The sequence below is a fragment of the Denticeps clupeoides genome, chromosome 15, assembly GCF_900700375.1.
Source record: "Denticeps clupeoides chromosome 15, fDenClu1.1, whole genome shotgun sequence".
Taxonomy (NCBI): Eukaryota; Metazoa; Chordata; class Actinopteri; order Clupeiformes; family Denticipitidae; genus Denticeps; species Denticeps clupeoides.
Window position 1 is genome coordinate 3,706,092 of NC_041721.1, and position 12,892 is coordinate 3,718,983.

The window sequence follows — 12,892 nt, forward strand, 5'->3', positions numbered from 1 at the left end:
GAAAAGGATGTCTGTAGCACGGTTAGTGTCCTGAATAGAGAGGATGTCTAGGGGGGAGAGCTCAGAGGAGACAGCGGAAGACAATTGAGTAGGGCAGAGGGTACGGAGATTACGGCGAAATTGTGTTAAGTGTGAGGTGGGTGTGGTGCGTGCCAGGGGGGATAGTCTGAAGTGAATAAAAGAGTGATCGGATAGATGTAGAGGAACGACAGAAGTGTTGGCTGTGGAGCATTTGCGTGTGAGTACGAGATCTAGTTGTTTTCCAGCTCTGTGCGTTGCGGGCGTGCAGAGAAGTGTGGTGTTGGAAGTCAGTGGTTTGTGGCTTGAGGAGATCGAGGTTGAAGTCTCCTAGTAGCACAAGGGGCAGTTCCTCATCTATAATTGAGGAGAGAGTTGTGTCTAGTTCCTCTACAAAGTTCCCCAGCGGACCTGGAGGACGATATACAGCAACTATGGACATTTTTACTGGGTGTGTAATAGTTACTGCATGGAACTCAAAACTGGTTGTTTGAATAGCAGAAACGGGAGTGAATTTCCAGTCCTTGGAAATGAGCAAGCCTGTGCCCCCTCCCCTGCCAGTGGGGCGGGGGGTATGAGAGAAGTAGAAGTCTGTGGAAAGGGCTGCAGGTGTAGCGGAGTCATGGGGGCGGATCCAGGTCTCAGTCAGTGCGAGTACTTGGAGATTTCGTTCTGTAGCAAAAGCAGGAATGAAGTCTGCTTTGTTGACTGCCGACTGACAGTTCCACAGTCCGAACAAGTACTCAGGGTGGCAAGATGAGGCCTGGGAGAGTGTGTGGAGGTTATGTGTGTTGCGTGTTCTGTTTGTATTGAATCGAGGAGGGCGCCTGGAGTGAATGAGCGGAATGTTCTGGATGGACATGATTAGCAAAAAGAAGTAGGAGAGGAGCATGGGTGAATTTACCTGTATTTTGGTTTTACTGCTCGGTAGAGTCGCGCAGGACGAGTCGCAGGTCTTTACCCAAGTGGGTCTTCACACAAGGGCTGACGCTACCGCGTCAGCGACAGTAGTACCACAAGTACAGGTCAAATTGTGAGTGACTACAGGTGCGGTCCACAGGTAGTGGAGTTGACTATAACCCGTTTCACGACTACGCAAGAGTGGGCGTGTACCTAGTTCGGGTGAAACTGACGCCGATTGACAACAATAACGACAGCGAAAGCTAATACATTAACTTAGCTCGCCTAGTCACGTCAACAAAAACACAAGCACTTCTTAAAAACAAGCTACCCAAGACAGAGTCAAAGTTTATTTACTCACCTCTACAGAGAACCGCGCGAGAAAGATTGCCGCTGTGTCTGGCAGTGTGTCTTCTCCTTACTACTGAAACAGTGATGCATACCATGTGATCACAAAATACATCATACAATTTCTATAAGGTAGAAATTGTAACTGCAATGAACTACAGTTTCTCTCTGGACCAGCCATAAAAATTCCGGTCAGTCGTAAACCCAGACAAAGGGAACTTCTCCCGCCAAAATGTCACACTTGTGATTGGCCATTCAGGCCACATGATGGGCGTGCCAGGAAGCATCAAAAAGAGCGTCACACAGGCACGAATGCTCAGAACTTCTTCTTCCTCCCGAGACACCTCTTTTCAACACTTTGACTCTTTGGCAAAATTTACCTTCAAGGAGGATCGCGACCCTACCACATCAGGACTTCTTTGCATGAAATAAGGACCAATGCAAGTAACTATGCACGTTTAAACCCCTTTTTAAGGTGAACATAAGAATTCTCTGACGATTCTCATTAGGCTGTGGTTAATTGATGTGTAATACTGCCATTCTCTTTTCATCACTTTCCTTTACCCTGTATGTATATGTTTGTCTAATTGTTGTATGTTAGCTATAGCCGTGTTTATTAAATTCTTTAAATTCACAATCGTTTGTTTCTGTGTGCTGCTCACAGCTGAGTCACTGAACGTTGACCTTTTAAGCTACATGCTAAATTACTGCTAGCACGCAGAGTGGGAAAGCTACCTTTCCTGGCCAAAGGGGGGGGTAATTGTTCCCAGAATTGATAGATAATTATATTATCTGCTCCGTGGACGGACAGATAAAGTAATTGTAACATTAATTCTGCTACAGTTTATCCCCAAATCTAGTCTAAATGTTTATTATTAATTATAACCAGTTATAATTAATTCTAGATATTTCCCTTTGAGCTAATTCGTTACACATAGCAAATTAATTAATAGAGAAAAACATCTTTCACACATGATGTTTTCATGTTGTGCTCAGTTCTGTGGCCATTTTGATTCATTCAAAAGCAGAACAAAAGTCTGGCACCACTTTGCATCTCTTTGTGGAGCCAACATGCAAATTGTTGGAAAATATCATGCAATCACCCTTTTTGTTATATATCTCATATATAAATTACATCTGTATTTGGAATGTTAACCTCTGGAAGACTCCAGCTATATTAATCATTAGATGCTTGGAAGAGAAACCGTGGGACAAGGGATGTGTTGCAAGATAAGTTGGGGAGACAACGAACGGAGGGCTTGCAGATGGAGAAAGCAATCAACCATGAGCTAAACAACAGCGAAGTTCTACGTTCGGAACAAACCCAGCTGGTGTCTGAATGTACCGCCCTGTACCAAATAAAAGGAGGAGACGTGTCAGGCCGCACAGAACTGTTGGAAGCGTGATGTAATGTGATGGAATGCTTCGTGTCTTACCTCTCGAGTTATTTAATAAGTGTTGGAACGACGTATAACTCTAACACAAATGTATAGAAAAGGCTGCATCTGGATTTAAATGGGGACGTCAGTAAAGTGACTGACTATCAGTTCTGGGGTTGTTTTGTCTGCACTAAACGCTGGCCAAATGCTGCACTGCGAAAAGCAACCATACTTAATAATATATAAAATGCATAATTACGGCTTCGAATCGGCTGCCCATCACCATCCAAACCCAAATATACAGTAAAGGAAAACCTTACGACACTGAGCGCAAACAAGGCCACGGCAACGGAGCTGAAGATCAGGGACTGGACGAGCGAGGACAACTTGGCAAAGGTCCCTCGGACACAAACAGACCTGTGGAGAACACACACACACACACACACACACACACACACACACACCTGAATGGAATAAACAAGGCACTCGACCAAACCTCTGGACAGACACTCAGATACACGCACTCCTACCCCAGCAGAGCAGAGACCACCTCCCACGTCAGGGACAGAACAGCCAACCAGATGCTGGGCGTGGCCACTGCTTTCAGGACGCCTTGGAACTCCTGCTGAGTGAAAACTGACAGGAGACCAGGCGGCCCGGAAGTGATATTTCTGCACCGTTTTTTCCCACTGAATATATAATTTTCCACATTGCTGCTGGCTGTGCAACATTTGCCAGGTTAAGGGCCGAGTTGAACCTCTTTATAAAACGTCAGGCGGGCGTCGAACGCAACTCACTGGTCTTTGAAGACACCGTCTTGCCGTCCCAGTCGACCCGCAGCCGGAACAGCTGCACAGCGCTGAGCACGACCACAGCCCAGACAGCGGCAGCGAACAGGAGGGGCAGGAGCGACGCGGCGGCCTGAGTCCACGCTGAGGAACAGGGTCAACCCGGGCAGCGTTAGAATGTTCGTCAGAAAAGTCAATTAAAGACGTGGAGGCGGAGCTGCACCTCATAACCAGTCGTGACGGTTCACGTTTCATAAAAGCAAACGCTGAAGCCACCACCTGGATTTAAATGAGCCAATAGACAGCAGCCTGAAAGTTGAGTTTCTTTCATTAAGGTAGAAACGTTTCATTCTGCATCCACAGAACTTAGGTCACACTTCATTCCCGCCTTGAATAGGTTTATTAAAAGGTCCCCTGCAATGAAAATCTCACAAAGTCAGATTATTTAACATTAATACGAGTTCCCTGAGCCAGTCTATGGTCCTGCAGTGGCTAGAAATGGTGAGAAGTGTAAAGAGTGCTTTGGCCATTCTGCTCAGACGTAAAAGGTTACGTCCTGGCTGCATGTTAGTGACGTCATTTCCGCAAATGCCCGCTCAACTTCTATTGGCCGCTCTCCTCCTCGTCCCACCTCTCTCCTCCTTGTTAGCATTTAAAGCTACAGACACCGAAATGGCGCGTTCCTGGGAAGTCTTATTGTGGGACTGGATCAAAGTGGCTGTAATTCCGCACCAAGGCTGGATTTTGGAGAGAAATAGGGGACCAAAACTCAAATTCAGTGCATCCACATCCATTCACACTCCCTGCTTTGGTTTCCCTTAACAAGGCAGGACTGGGGTGTGACTTATCTGGAGTACAAATTTGTGGTCGCCACCCAAATTCTCTTAGATTGACAAAGTTCCGTGGATGCAGAATGAAGCGTTTCTACCTTAAGGAAAGACGTCCACTTCCGGACAACTCCCCCTGGATGACTGAGAGTGTTCACAGACAACAGAGAGCAGCTTTTTAAAAACGCTCAGCTCGTACTTCTGCTTCTCCTCTTCTTCTTGTGACCGAGCCAGAAGCCGACATGGTCACTGTCCAGCAGAGACAGGCAGAGCGCAGCGGTCAGCAGATTCAGGAGGCCGTGGTTCCCAGTCAGAAACGAACAGATTTGGAGCAGGACCTTCAAAAAAAGAAAAAAGGGGTGTTAAATGCGTAAACCTTGGCAAGAATCCAGAGGGCGCGGCCACCCATCACACACCTGCACGTAGAAAGCGGACAGTCTGAGGCAGCGAATGGGAGCGAAGAACAAAAACGGCACAACGATCTCCGCCTCAAGCTGCACCACCACGCCCAACTTCAGCAGCCAATCAGGGAGGTGGTGGCAGTACCAGGACAGAGGGGTGGGGCTCGGCTGACCCTCAAAGTAACGGGAGAGAGCTGAGGACGCAGAAGCAGAAACCAGAACGTTACTGGGGGAGGGGACGCTGACACCGACTGGGCGGGGCTAACAGTGGCCGGTCCGGTCACCTGACAGATTCCACCAATCAGAATCTCCTAAAGCCAGCTTGGCTACGCCTCCTCCGAACGTGGCGCGGAAGAGCAGCCAGCGGGTCAGCCAGAAGGTCACGCGGTCATGGTGCTGGGAAGCGGACCCGCCGCAGAGGAACGGTGCGACCAGCACAGCCAGAAACCCCGCCTCCAACAGGAGATGGTCCCTACACGGGAAATAAGACACGTGTGATCTAATGAAAGTTAAGTGATTGTTGTTGGAAAAATGTTTATAGGTTATCATGCAATTACCCTTTTTATATATCTAACATGTATTAAACTGTATTAATCTTTGGATTACACAAACTATATTGATCTCTTGGATGGGAGAAACTGCGGGTCAAAGGATGTTTTGCAGGACAGTTTGCAGGACAGAGTGACCGCGACCTGATATGAGGGAGTCTGCAAACTGCTGAAAAGACAGGATGCAGATTGCGTGACCTGACATTGTTTGGCGGATCTGCGTAGAAGAAGACTATGTTGAAAGCTGCAGTCACGTGAGTTTCCCCCTCCCTTGGAAAACCTCAGACTTTGTGGAACTAGGGACCACCCAAACATGAATAAAAGGAGAGGAAGCACCTGCTCTCCTCGCGAGTAAGAACTTAACTCTCTCTCGTGTCTTTCTTCTCAGTGTTAATAAATGTCAGAACACAGCACAGCACACGGTGCACACGGTGAAATGTGTCCTCTGCTTTTAACCATCACCCTTGGTGAGCAGTGGGCAGCCATGACAGGCGCCCGGGGAGCAGTGTGTGGGGAGGGTGCTTTGCTCTGTGGCACCTCAGTGGGTCGGGATTCTGATTACGGGGGCGCTTCCTTAACCTAATGACACTTAATCTAATGAAAGAAGAGCTTAGAGAATCTAAGAATGAGTCCGATTTGGGCATGAAAAATTTAAACATGAACAATAAATAATCATCACACACTCACCACTTGCAGTGGAGGAAGCCCTGACCAGCCTGAAAAAAACAAGCCGAATTTAGAATTCATTCCTGAACCCTGACCCCCAGTCAGACCCTTTTAACGCTTTAGGACCAATCAGAGCACAGCTGAGCAACTCATCACCCACCTGGTGGAGGGACAGGTTCAACACCCACAGGATCAGGAACACCAGGCCGCTCCTCAGGCGCTCCCACACCACAGCGCCGAAGGCCAACAGCGCCCCCAGCAGGCAGAGCAGCTCCATGACCTGCTGAGGCGCCAGGCCCAGGTGGGGTCCCAGCAGCAGCAGGGTGGGGTTGGCCTGCAGCTGCTCCAGGACGGGCCGGTCGCTGTCGGCCAGCAGCCGACTGACCGGAGCGATGCCCTCGTCCCCATAAAGACCTGCGGTCAGAAGCAGGTGGTCGATGCCGGTTTATAACAAAAAAAAAGGAATCAAAATGTTTTTGATTCCTAAAAACATCCACCCCACAGTGCAATTCAGATTAGATGCTTCAAATGAAAATATTAATATTAGTAGTAATGCGGATGGACAGTGTTTACTATGAGCACGGAATTGGTTTTTCATTCATTTCGTCATCATCCTTCCCTAAAGTCCCTTCTACATCTGTGTGTGTTTTGTGTGCTTGGAAACCGAGCAACGAGTTGAACAAGTTCTGATTTGTGCCTCTATCAACACACACACACACACACACACACACACACACACACACACAGAGAGAGAGAGAGAGAGATAAGTGTAAGTGTGTATTCACTCCCGAACTTCAATAGAAGGGGTGTTTAGCGAAAGTGAAAAGATTGTGTAACACCGCAGCGCAGCACACGGTGACGCAACGAAATTTGTCTTCTGTATTTAACGAGCACCCTCAGTGAGAGGTGGGCAGCTGTGCGTTATTGAGTCGTTCAGCAAAACTGAAACAATGTAGCAGAGTAACACACACACACACACACACACACACACACACACGCCAGTCCGCCACGTGGACACGAAACTGAAGAAAAGGAGGGAAAAAAGCCGCAAATTTACATTTACGGCATTTACCAGACGCCCTTATCCAGAGCGACTTACAATCAGTAGTTACAGGGACAGTCCCCCCCCGGAGACACTCAGGGTTAAGTGTCCTGCTCAGGGACACAATGGTAGTAAGTGGGGTTTGAACCTGGGTCTTCTGGTTCATAGGCGAGTGCGTTACCCGCTAGGCTACCACCACCCCGGTACACGCTACTACACCTCCCTCTCCCACACCCTTCCGGTCCCCACGCGCGGCCACACCCCGCTCCTCACCTGGGATCTGCGCGTAAAGAGCCGCGAACGCGAACAGGCAGGAGGCGGCGAGCAGCAGCAGGAACAGGCGGCGCGGAGCTCCGACCCCCGCCGTTCCCGCCATTCCCGCCATTCCCGTCGTTCCCGGCATCGCGTGCGCGCCGGCCGCGACCCGCGTGGAAAAAAAAAAAAAAAAAAAAAAAAGTTTCCGAGGAAGAGGAGGAGGAGCCCGCTCCCGCCGCACATGCGTGGAAAGCGGGAACGTCCCAAATTTTCCTCGAAGTGTCTATGCGGGCCTTATAATGAGAGGAGAAAGACGCTGACAATATATAAAATATATATATATATTTTTTTAATTTTTATTTTATTCGAAACATTTTAATCACATCTCTGCTCCTGCGCGCACCTGCGGACCCACGACTGGCACGCGGACACGCGCGTGAACACGGCGGGCTTCCGGCCGCCGCACCGCTTGCTGCCCCAGGCGGACACGCCCACCAGCTGGAAGGGTCCCTGATGGCGGCAGAGCAGGGGGGCGCCGGGGTCTCCCTACACACACACGTAGTGATGATGTCCTTCACAATGCATCCCGGAATGAGAAGGATGTGATCAGAGGGGTGCGAGCGGGTTCCTCTACCATGCAGGACGGGGAACCTGCAGCATCGGTGCACAGGTGTGTGTCCAGGATGGTGTCCTCCCCCCATACCGTTCTACAGGTGCCCACGTCGACCACCTCCAGCCTGGCCTGGTGCAGGACGTCCGGGTTCAGGGCCGCTGCGGGGGGACAAGAGGAGGGTGGGATGTATTTATCATGGGGGACGCCGAACCAGAGGAGGTCGTCTTCACTCACATGTCGCCTTGGCGAGACCCCAGCCGGTCATCACACAGGTCCAGCTGTCGTTGACCGGAACGTCTCCGTCCTGGACGCACACCTGGGCGACCGTGGGGCCTGAAGGGGAGATCAGAAGAAGGAAGAGAAAGTGCAGATGCCGCAGAAAGGACGAGTGGGAGCTGCAGCTCGTACCCAAACGAGCCTCTTCGCTCAGTCGGATCAGACTCAGGTCACATGACACAAAGTCGCTGCCCTCGGGGGGACCGAACACTCCCTCTACCCGGATGGTTTGTGCGTCGTGCGACGTGAGGTTATGGAGCCCCAACACGGCCACATCTGAACTGGGCCTGGAAAACAACATGGCATAGGGTGGTAGTAGCCTACCTATGAACCACAAGACCCAGGTTCAAATCCCACTTACTACCATCGTGTCCCTTAACCCGGAGTGTCTCCAGGGGGGGACTGTCCCTGTAACTACTGATTGGAAGTCGCTCTGGTAAATAATGTAAATGCAGATGCATCCAAGCCGAGGTACGGTTCTGTACTCACTCGCAGTGGCAGTGCCGGGCCGCCAGCACCCAGCGCGGGTGGACGAGGACGCCGCTGCAGTAGTGGCCGTCCTCGTTCTGCAGGCTCACCTGCCACGGCCAGGAGTGCGGGCACGCGGCGCCGACGTTCGCCACCCTCGCCCCGTCCGCCACATGCGCCGGGCCGCGGTCCAGCCCGCACGGCTCCGCCTCCGCGTTGTCACAGAGCTCTGGGAGGTGGGACGCAATATTCAGTGAAATCGGCGCCAGACTGATACTAAAAGAGGTTTCTGTTCCAAATTCAGATGGATGAAAACACCAATCAGACCCATTTCATTACACACAACACCAGACATAAAAAATGATAACCAATGTTGGATTATTTATTTCGTATGTAGGAGTCCGTCGACCAGGTGACGTTGTCCGGAGGTTCAGTCGTGGCAACTGGAGATGTTTCGCAGTCCGGCCTTGAACAGTCTTTCTAAGCTGCTCATCTTAAAATCTTCCCATCCGAATATAGCATGGAATATTTTTGAATGACAAAATATTACACTTCCAGTAATAACCATATCTAAGCATCTGATTATTTATAATAGACAATGGATGCAGGGTACTGATCATTTACATAACCTTTCTAACCTTATTGAATATATAGTAATTGATCATGTTCTCATTTATTTTGCCATCTCACTTATACATAGACTAACAATCATACACTTCCAACACACCGTGGCACTTTCTCATGGGCAATATGTGCGTATAGCCATACATTAGGGGTGTGTATTGGCAAGATACGATGCGATTAGATCATGATACGTTGTACATTTTGCTATATTCCACAATACAAGATGCACGTTTTGATATTACAGCAATGTTGCTGTAACGCATACATATATTCGATGTGTACATACAGGCAAGTTTACATATACACTCATTCATATTTTCACAATGTATAGTGTCCTTTTATACCCTACTGTTGGTGGGTTATTTTTTTATTCTATTTATATTTGCTGCTCTTATCTTATACTGTTCACTTTCTGCCAACTTGCGGCACTAATAAAGATTTATCTTATCCCTGCATGAGCCAAGTGTGCATTTACCGCATATACTGCGTATCAGAGGAGTTAATAGGATTTCATTGAATTTAATTTTTACGGTACAGCCACTGGTTTCATTTCTGTTCATGGAGAGGGGAAAAAAAGAATCATTCATAACTTAACATTTTATCTAAGAAACAGCAGCAGAAATGATCACGTGTAAATGCGTCCAGAAGTGGGTGACTTAAAGAGAAATGTGCTTCTTGGCTGCGTATGGTGGACTAAAGGGCAACGGGACTTACGACCTTTAGCCGCTGAAACGATGGTGTGGTCCTCCACTGTCTGGGTGATCCAGTCCGTGTAGCCGTGAAGGTTGGTGTAAACACCGGGCTTCAGCTGCCGCCCACAGCCCACGCCCCAGCTGACCACTCCGGCCAACTCGTACCGGTCACCATCAAAGCAGGACAGTGGACCGCCCGAGTCCCCCTAAAACACGCATCACGTCAAATATTTCATTCTTGAGTATGCATGCAAGAGTAATAAAATCAATTAAGCATGGACTCCGTCTACCCCATAATTCTCCGTACCTGACAGGCGTCCACACCCCCCAACAGTCTCCCAGCACAGAGCATGTTCTGCCTCATCCCGCGGTACAGCATGGAGCAGGTTTCTGGCTGCAGCACCGTCACGTTCACCTCCTGCAGCCTGGAGGCCTGAGGGCCGTCTGAAGACATCAGGAGGGTTAGATGATCATTAAAAAATAAAAATAAATAAAAATCTGTAGTGATCAAAAAGTCAATATCATTACTGGCATTACCAGAGGTGTGGCCTAAGGATGCACTGCGTGACATGGGGGGAAAAAAAAACAAAAAAAAAAACTGGACCTGGACCTTTCCAACTCCAAATGTTTCTGATTCTGCTGCAGAGTAGGGTGTATATAGTTTAATGCATTCAGTCGTGATTTTAATGCATTAAAACTGGTTACTGATCACTACACTTGTTCACCGAGCACCACACGGGACACGTAAAGCCACCGTTCAGCTCCTTCCACGGGAAGGACCATGTGAAACATGGTCTGGCATGTTTCACATAGACGACATATATTCTCAGCTTATTAATGCGGGGTTAAGAGCGAGATCTGAGCGGAGTTCATGGTGAACAAATATATTCTGTTAGGTCGTCTGTGGTGTAGCTAACTGACACCTTCCACTCTTAGTATTACTACACATAGTACTACTGGTAGAGCATCCAAAACCCTGCAGACAGGTTGCATATGGACTAATAAAGATAAAAGTGATAAAGTGAAGTGATTGTCACTTGTGATACACAGCAGCACAGCACACGGTGCACACAGTGAAATCACCATCACCCTGAGTGAGCAGAGGGCAGCCATGACAGGCGCCCGGGTAGCAGTGTGTGGGGACGGTGCTTTGCTCAGTGGGCCCTTGGCAGTTCGGGATTTGAACCGGCAACCTTCTGATTACGGGGCTGCTTCCTTAACTGCTGCCCCCCCCCCCACCCCCAAAAAAAAAAAAAAAGTCAAGATTCCCACATTTTGGGAATTTGCAATGGCTGAGCCTCGCCCTGCGTGATCACGGTATCTCCCCTGCCAGGTAAGTATGAAGAACAGATATTATTTAATATTACACGAGACATTTAAGAAATTGTAAGCAGCACATGAAAAGGGCTTTTTTTAAACCCCCCTTCCCCCTTAGGAATCACTCCTGAGAATTTTATTTTACTGTCTAATGCCCCCCCAACAATGATGAGGGATTTTCATCCCTGGTCCCACTTCACGTTGTTTTGAAGGACGTGCTGTGGACTTCAACCCTAAATGGGAAGAACTGACCCATCTGTCTGTCACAATACCTACTTTCTCTGGTGGACCCCCAACCGGTCACTGTGCAGGTCATCAGCGGGGTCACCGGTGACCCCAAGATCTGGATGGGTCTCACACACTCATTCATGATCAGGGCCACGCCCAATTTCACCAGGGCCAAGTCGTTCTCTTTGGTCTGGCTGCTGTAGTTCTGGTGAGGGATGATTCTCTCAACTTTGACGGCCTTTTAATAAAAAGCAAAAAAAAAAAACAGAAACAACTGGATTAAACCCCCCGCCTTCCCTCGGAAATGTGGCCCGTCTGGTGTGGATTACCTGCTGGAAGGTCTCGTGCGGGTTGTCCAGGTCGTGTTTTCCAGCCATGACAGTCCACAGCGAAGCTGCGTTGTACCTAAAACATATAAATATATATTAAAAACTGGGACGAGCGAGCAAACCGGCAGCAGCGGCGGCCTGTCACTCCGCAGCCCCACCACTGACTTTTTAAAGCAGTGTGCGGCGGTGACGACCCACAACGGGGACAGGACGGCCCCCCCGCAGGCCTGCATGGTGCCAAACTGCAGGGACACCTGCCAGGGCCACGAGTGCGGCCACGCCTCCCGACCACCGAGGATTCGATCCTCCATGTCCTGGCTGGACGGAAACGACCGGACCCCTGAAACGTGAAATGACAATAAATATACACTCACAACACACACACACACACACGTTTACTGAAAACCTGCAGATTCTGTTCTAACCGCTGGGCGGCGCTGCTGCACGAATCAGCCCAGCGGCCTTCACTTTAGCCAATGTTTATATGACGTGAAACGTGAAATTCTGACCTTCATTCCCCAAACGGTCCTCCAGCGTCCCGTTCTGCTCCGCCGCCACTATCGAGATGTTTCGGGGGGAACGACAGGCGGTGACCGCTCTGTTTGTGACTTTATCAAAAGAGCGACGAACGAGCGGACGGTTCGCTCCTACTCACCGTCCCGCAGCAGCGAGAGAAGAGAGAAAACGAGCACAACGATCATCTGGAACGCGTCACAAGGGGTCCGGAGGCGAATCGCGAGTCGTTTAAACGGCCGAAGCACGTGACTCACTGATTGACATTCCTAATTGATTGAAAAAGACAAAAAAATAGGTTTGTGCGCTGCAGTGGTCAGCCACGTGGGGGCGCCATATCACCGTTTCTCCGCCGGGATCTTTCTTTTGTCGTAAATTAATTACTTGTAAAATTAACAAAGTAGGAATACAAGTAATTTAAGAACACAAGGATTAAACCACATAATGATGTATAATTTAGTGTTTGGCAATCCTTTATGACAAATCAAATAAAAATGGCTAGTGTATTTGGTCACACATCGTCACCAAATGAGCAATGTTAAATATTGTGGAAGAATATAGAATTGTACATATACATTTACATTTACAGCATTTATCAGACGCCCTTATCCAGAGAGACTTATAATCAGTATTTACAGGGACAGTCTCCCTGGAGCAACT

The 12,892-nt window shown here is 49.0% G+C and overlaps 2 protein-coding genes across 5 annotated transcripts in view; both read right to left on the reverse strand.

Annotated features, from left to right (window-relative positions):
- LOC114764430 (lipase maturation factor 2-like) overlaps nucleotides 1-7,328 on the reverse strand; it is a 16,075-nt gene extending 8,747 nt beyond the window's left edge. For both annotated transcript variants that reach the window (XM_028954077.1, XM_028954076.1), the window contains exons 1-9: nucleotides 7,191-7,328; nucleotides 6,036-6,289; nucleotides 5,897-5,925; nucleotides 4,946-5,133; nucleotides 4,677-4,855; nucleotides 4,460-4,598; nucleotides 3,443-3,577; nucleotides 3,176-3,281; nucleotides 2,966-3,062 (exon numbers count right to left, since the gene is read on the reverse strand). In XM_028954077.1, coding sequence (XP_028809910.1) covers nucleotides 2,966-3,062; nucleotides 3,176-3,281; nucleotides 3,443-3,577; nucleotides 4,460-4,598; nucleotides 4,677-4,855; nucleotides 4,946-5,133; nucleotides 5,897-5,925; nucleotides 6,036-6,289; nucleotides 7,191-7,320 — 1,257 coding nt within the window. In that variant the 5' untranslated portion in view covers nucleotides 7,321-7,328. The remainder of the gene's footprint in view (nucleotides 1-2,965; nucleotides 3,063-3,175; nucleotides 3,282-3,442; nucleotides 3,578-4,459; nucleotides 4,599-4,676; nucleotides 4,856-4,945; nucleotides 5,134-5,896; nucleotides 5,926-6,035; nucleotides 6,290-7,190) is intronic.
- Nucleotides 7,329-7,445: 117 nt separating this feature from the next.
- Nucleotides 7,446-12,570, reverse strand: LOC114764970 (prostasin-like). 3 transcript variants are annotated; one of them, XM_028954984.1, is made up of 13 exons: nucleotides 12,375-12,570; nucleotides 12,229-12,276; nucleotides 11,885-12,059; nucleotides 11,720-11,795; nucleotides 11,439-11,628; nucleotides 10,153-10,289; nucleotides 9,871-10,051; nucleotides 8,551-8,758; nucleotides 8,194-8,348; nucleotides 8,020-8,118; nucleotides 7,807-7,943; nucleotides 7,576-7,718; nucleotides 7,446-7,465 (listed from the first exon to the last, which is right to left on the reverse strand). In XM_028954984.1, the coding sequence occupies exons 1-13, from the start codon at nucleotides 12,418-12,420 to the stop codon at nucleotides 7,456-7,458; spliced, it is 1,605 nt and encodes a 534-aa protein (XP_028810817.1). In that variant the 5' UTR covers nucleotides 12,421-12,570; the 3' UTR covers nucleotides 7,446-7,455. The 3 variants fall into 3 exon arrangements, with proteins under 3 accessions (XP_028810817.1, XP_028810816.1, XP_028810818.1); XM_028954983.1 differs by having other exon boundaries at nucleotides 9,868-10,051; XM_028954985.1 differs by lacking the exon at nucleotides 12,229-12,276 and having other exon boundaries at nucleotides 9,868-10,051.
- Between the last annotated feature and the right edge of the window lie 322 nt (nucleotides 12,571-12,892).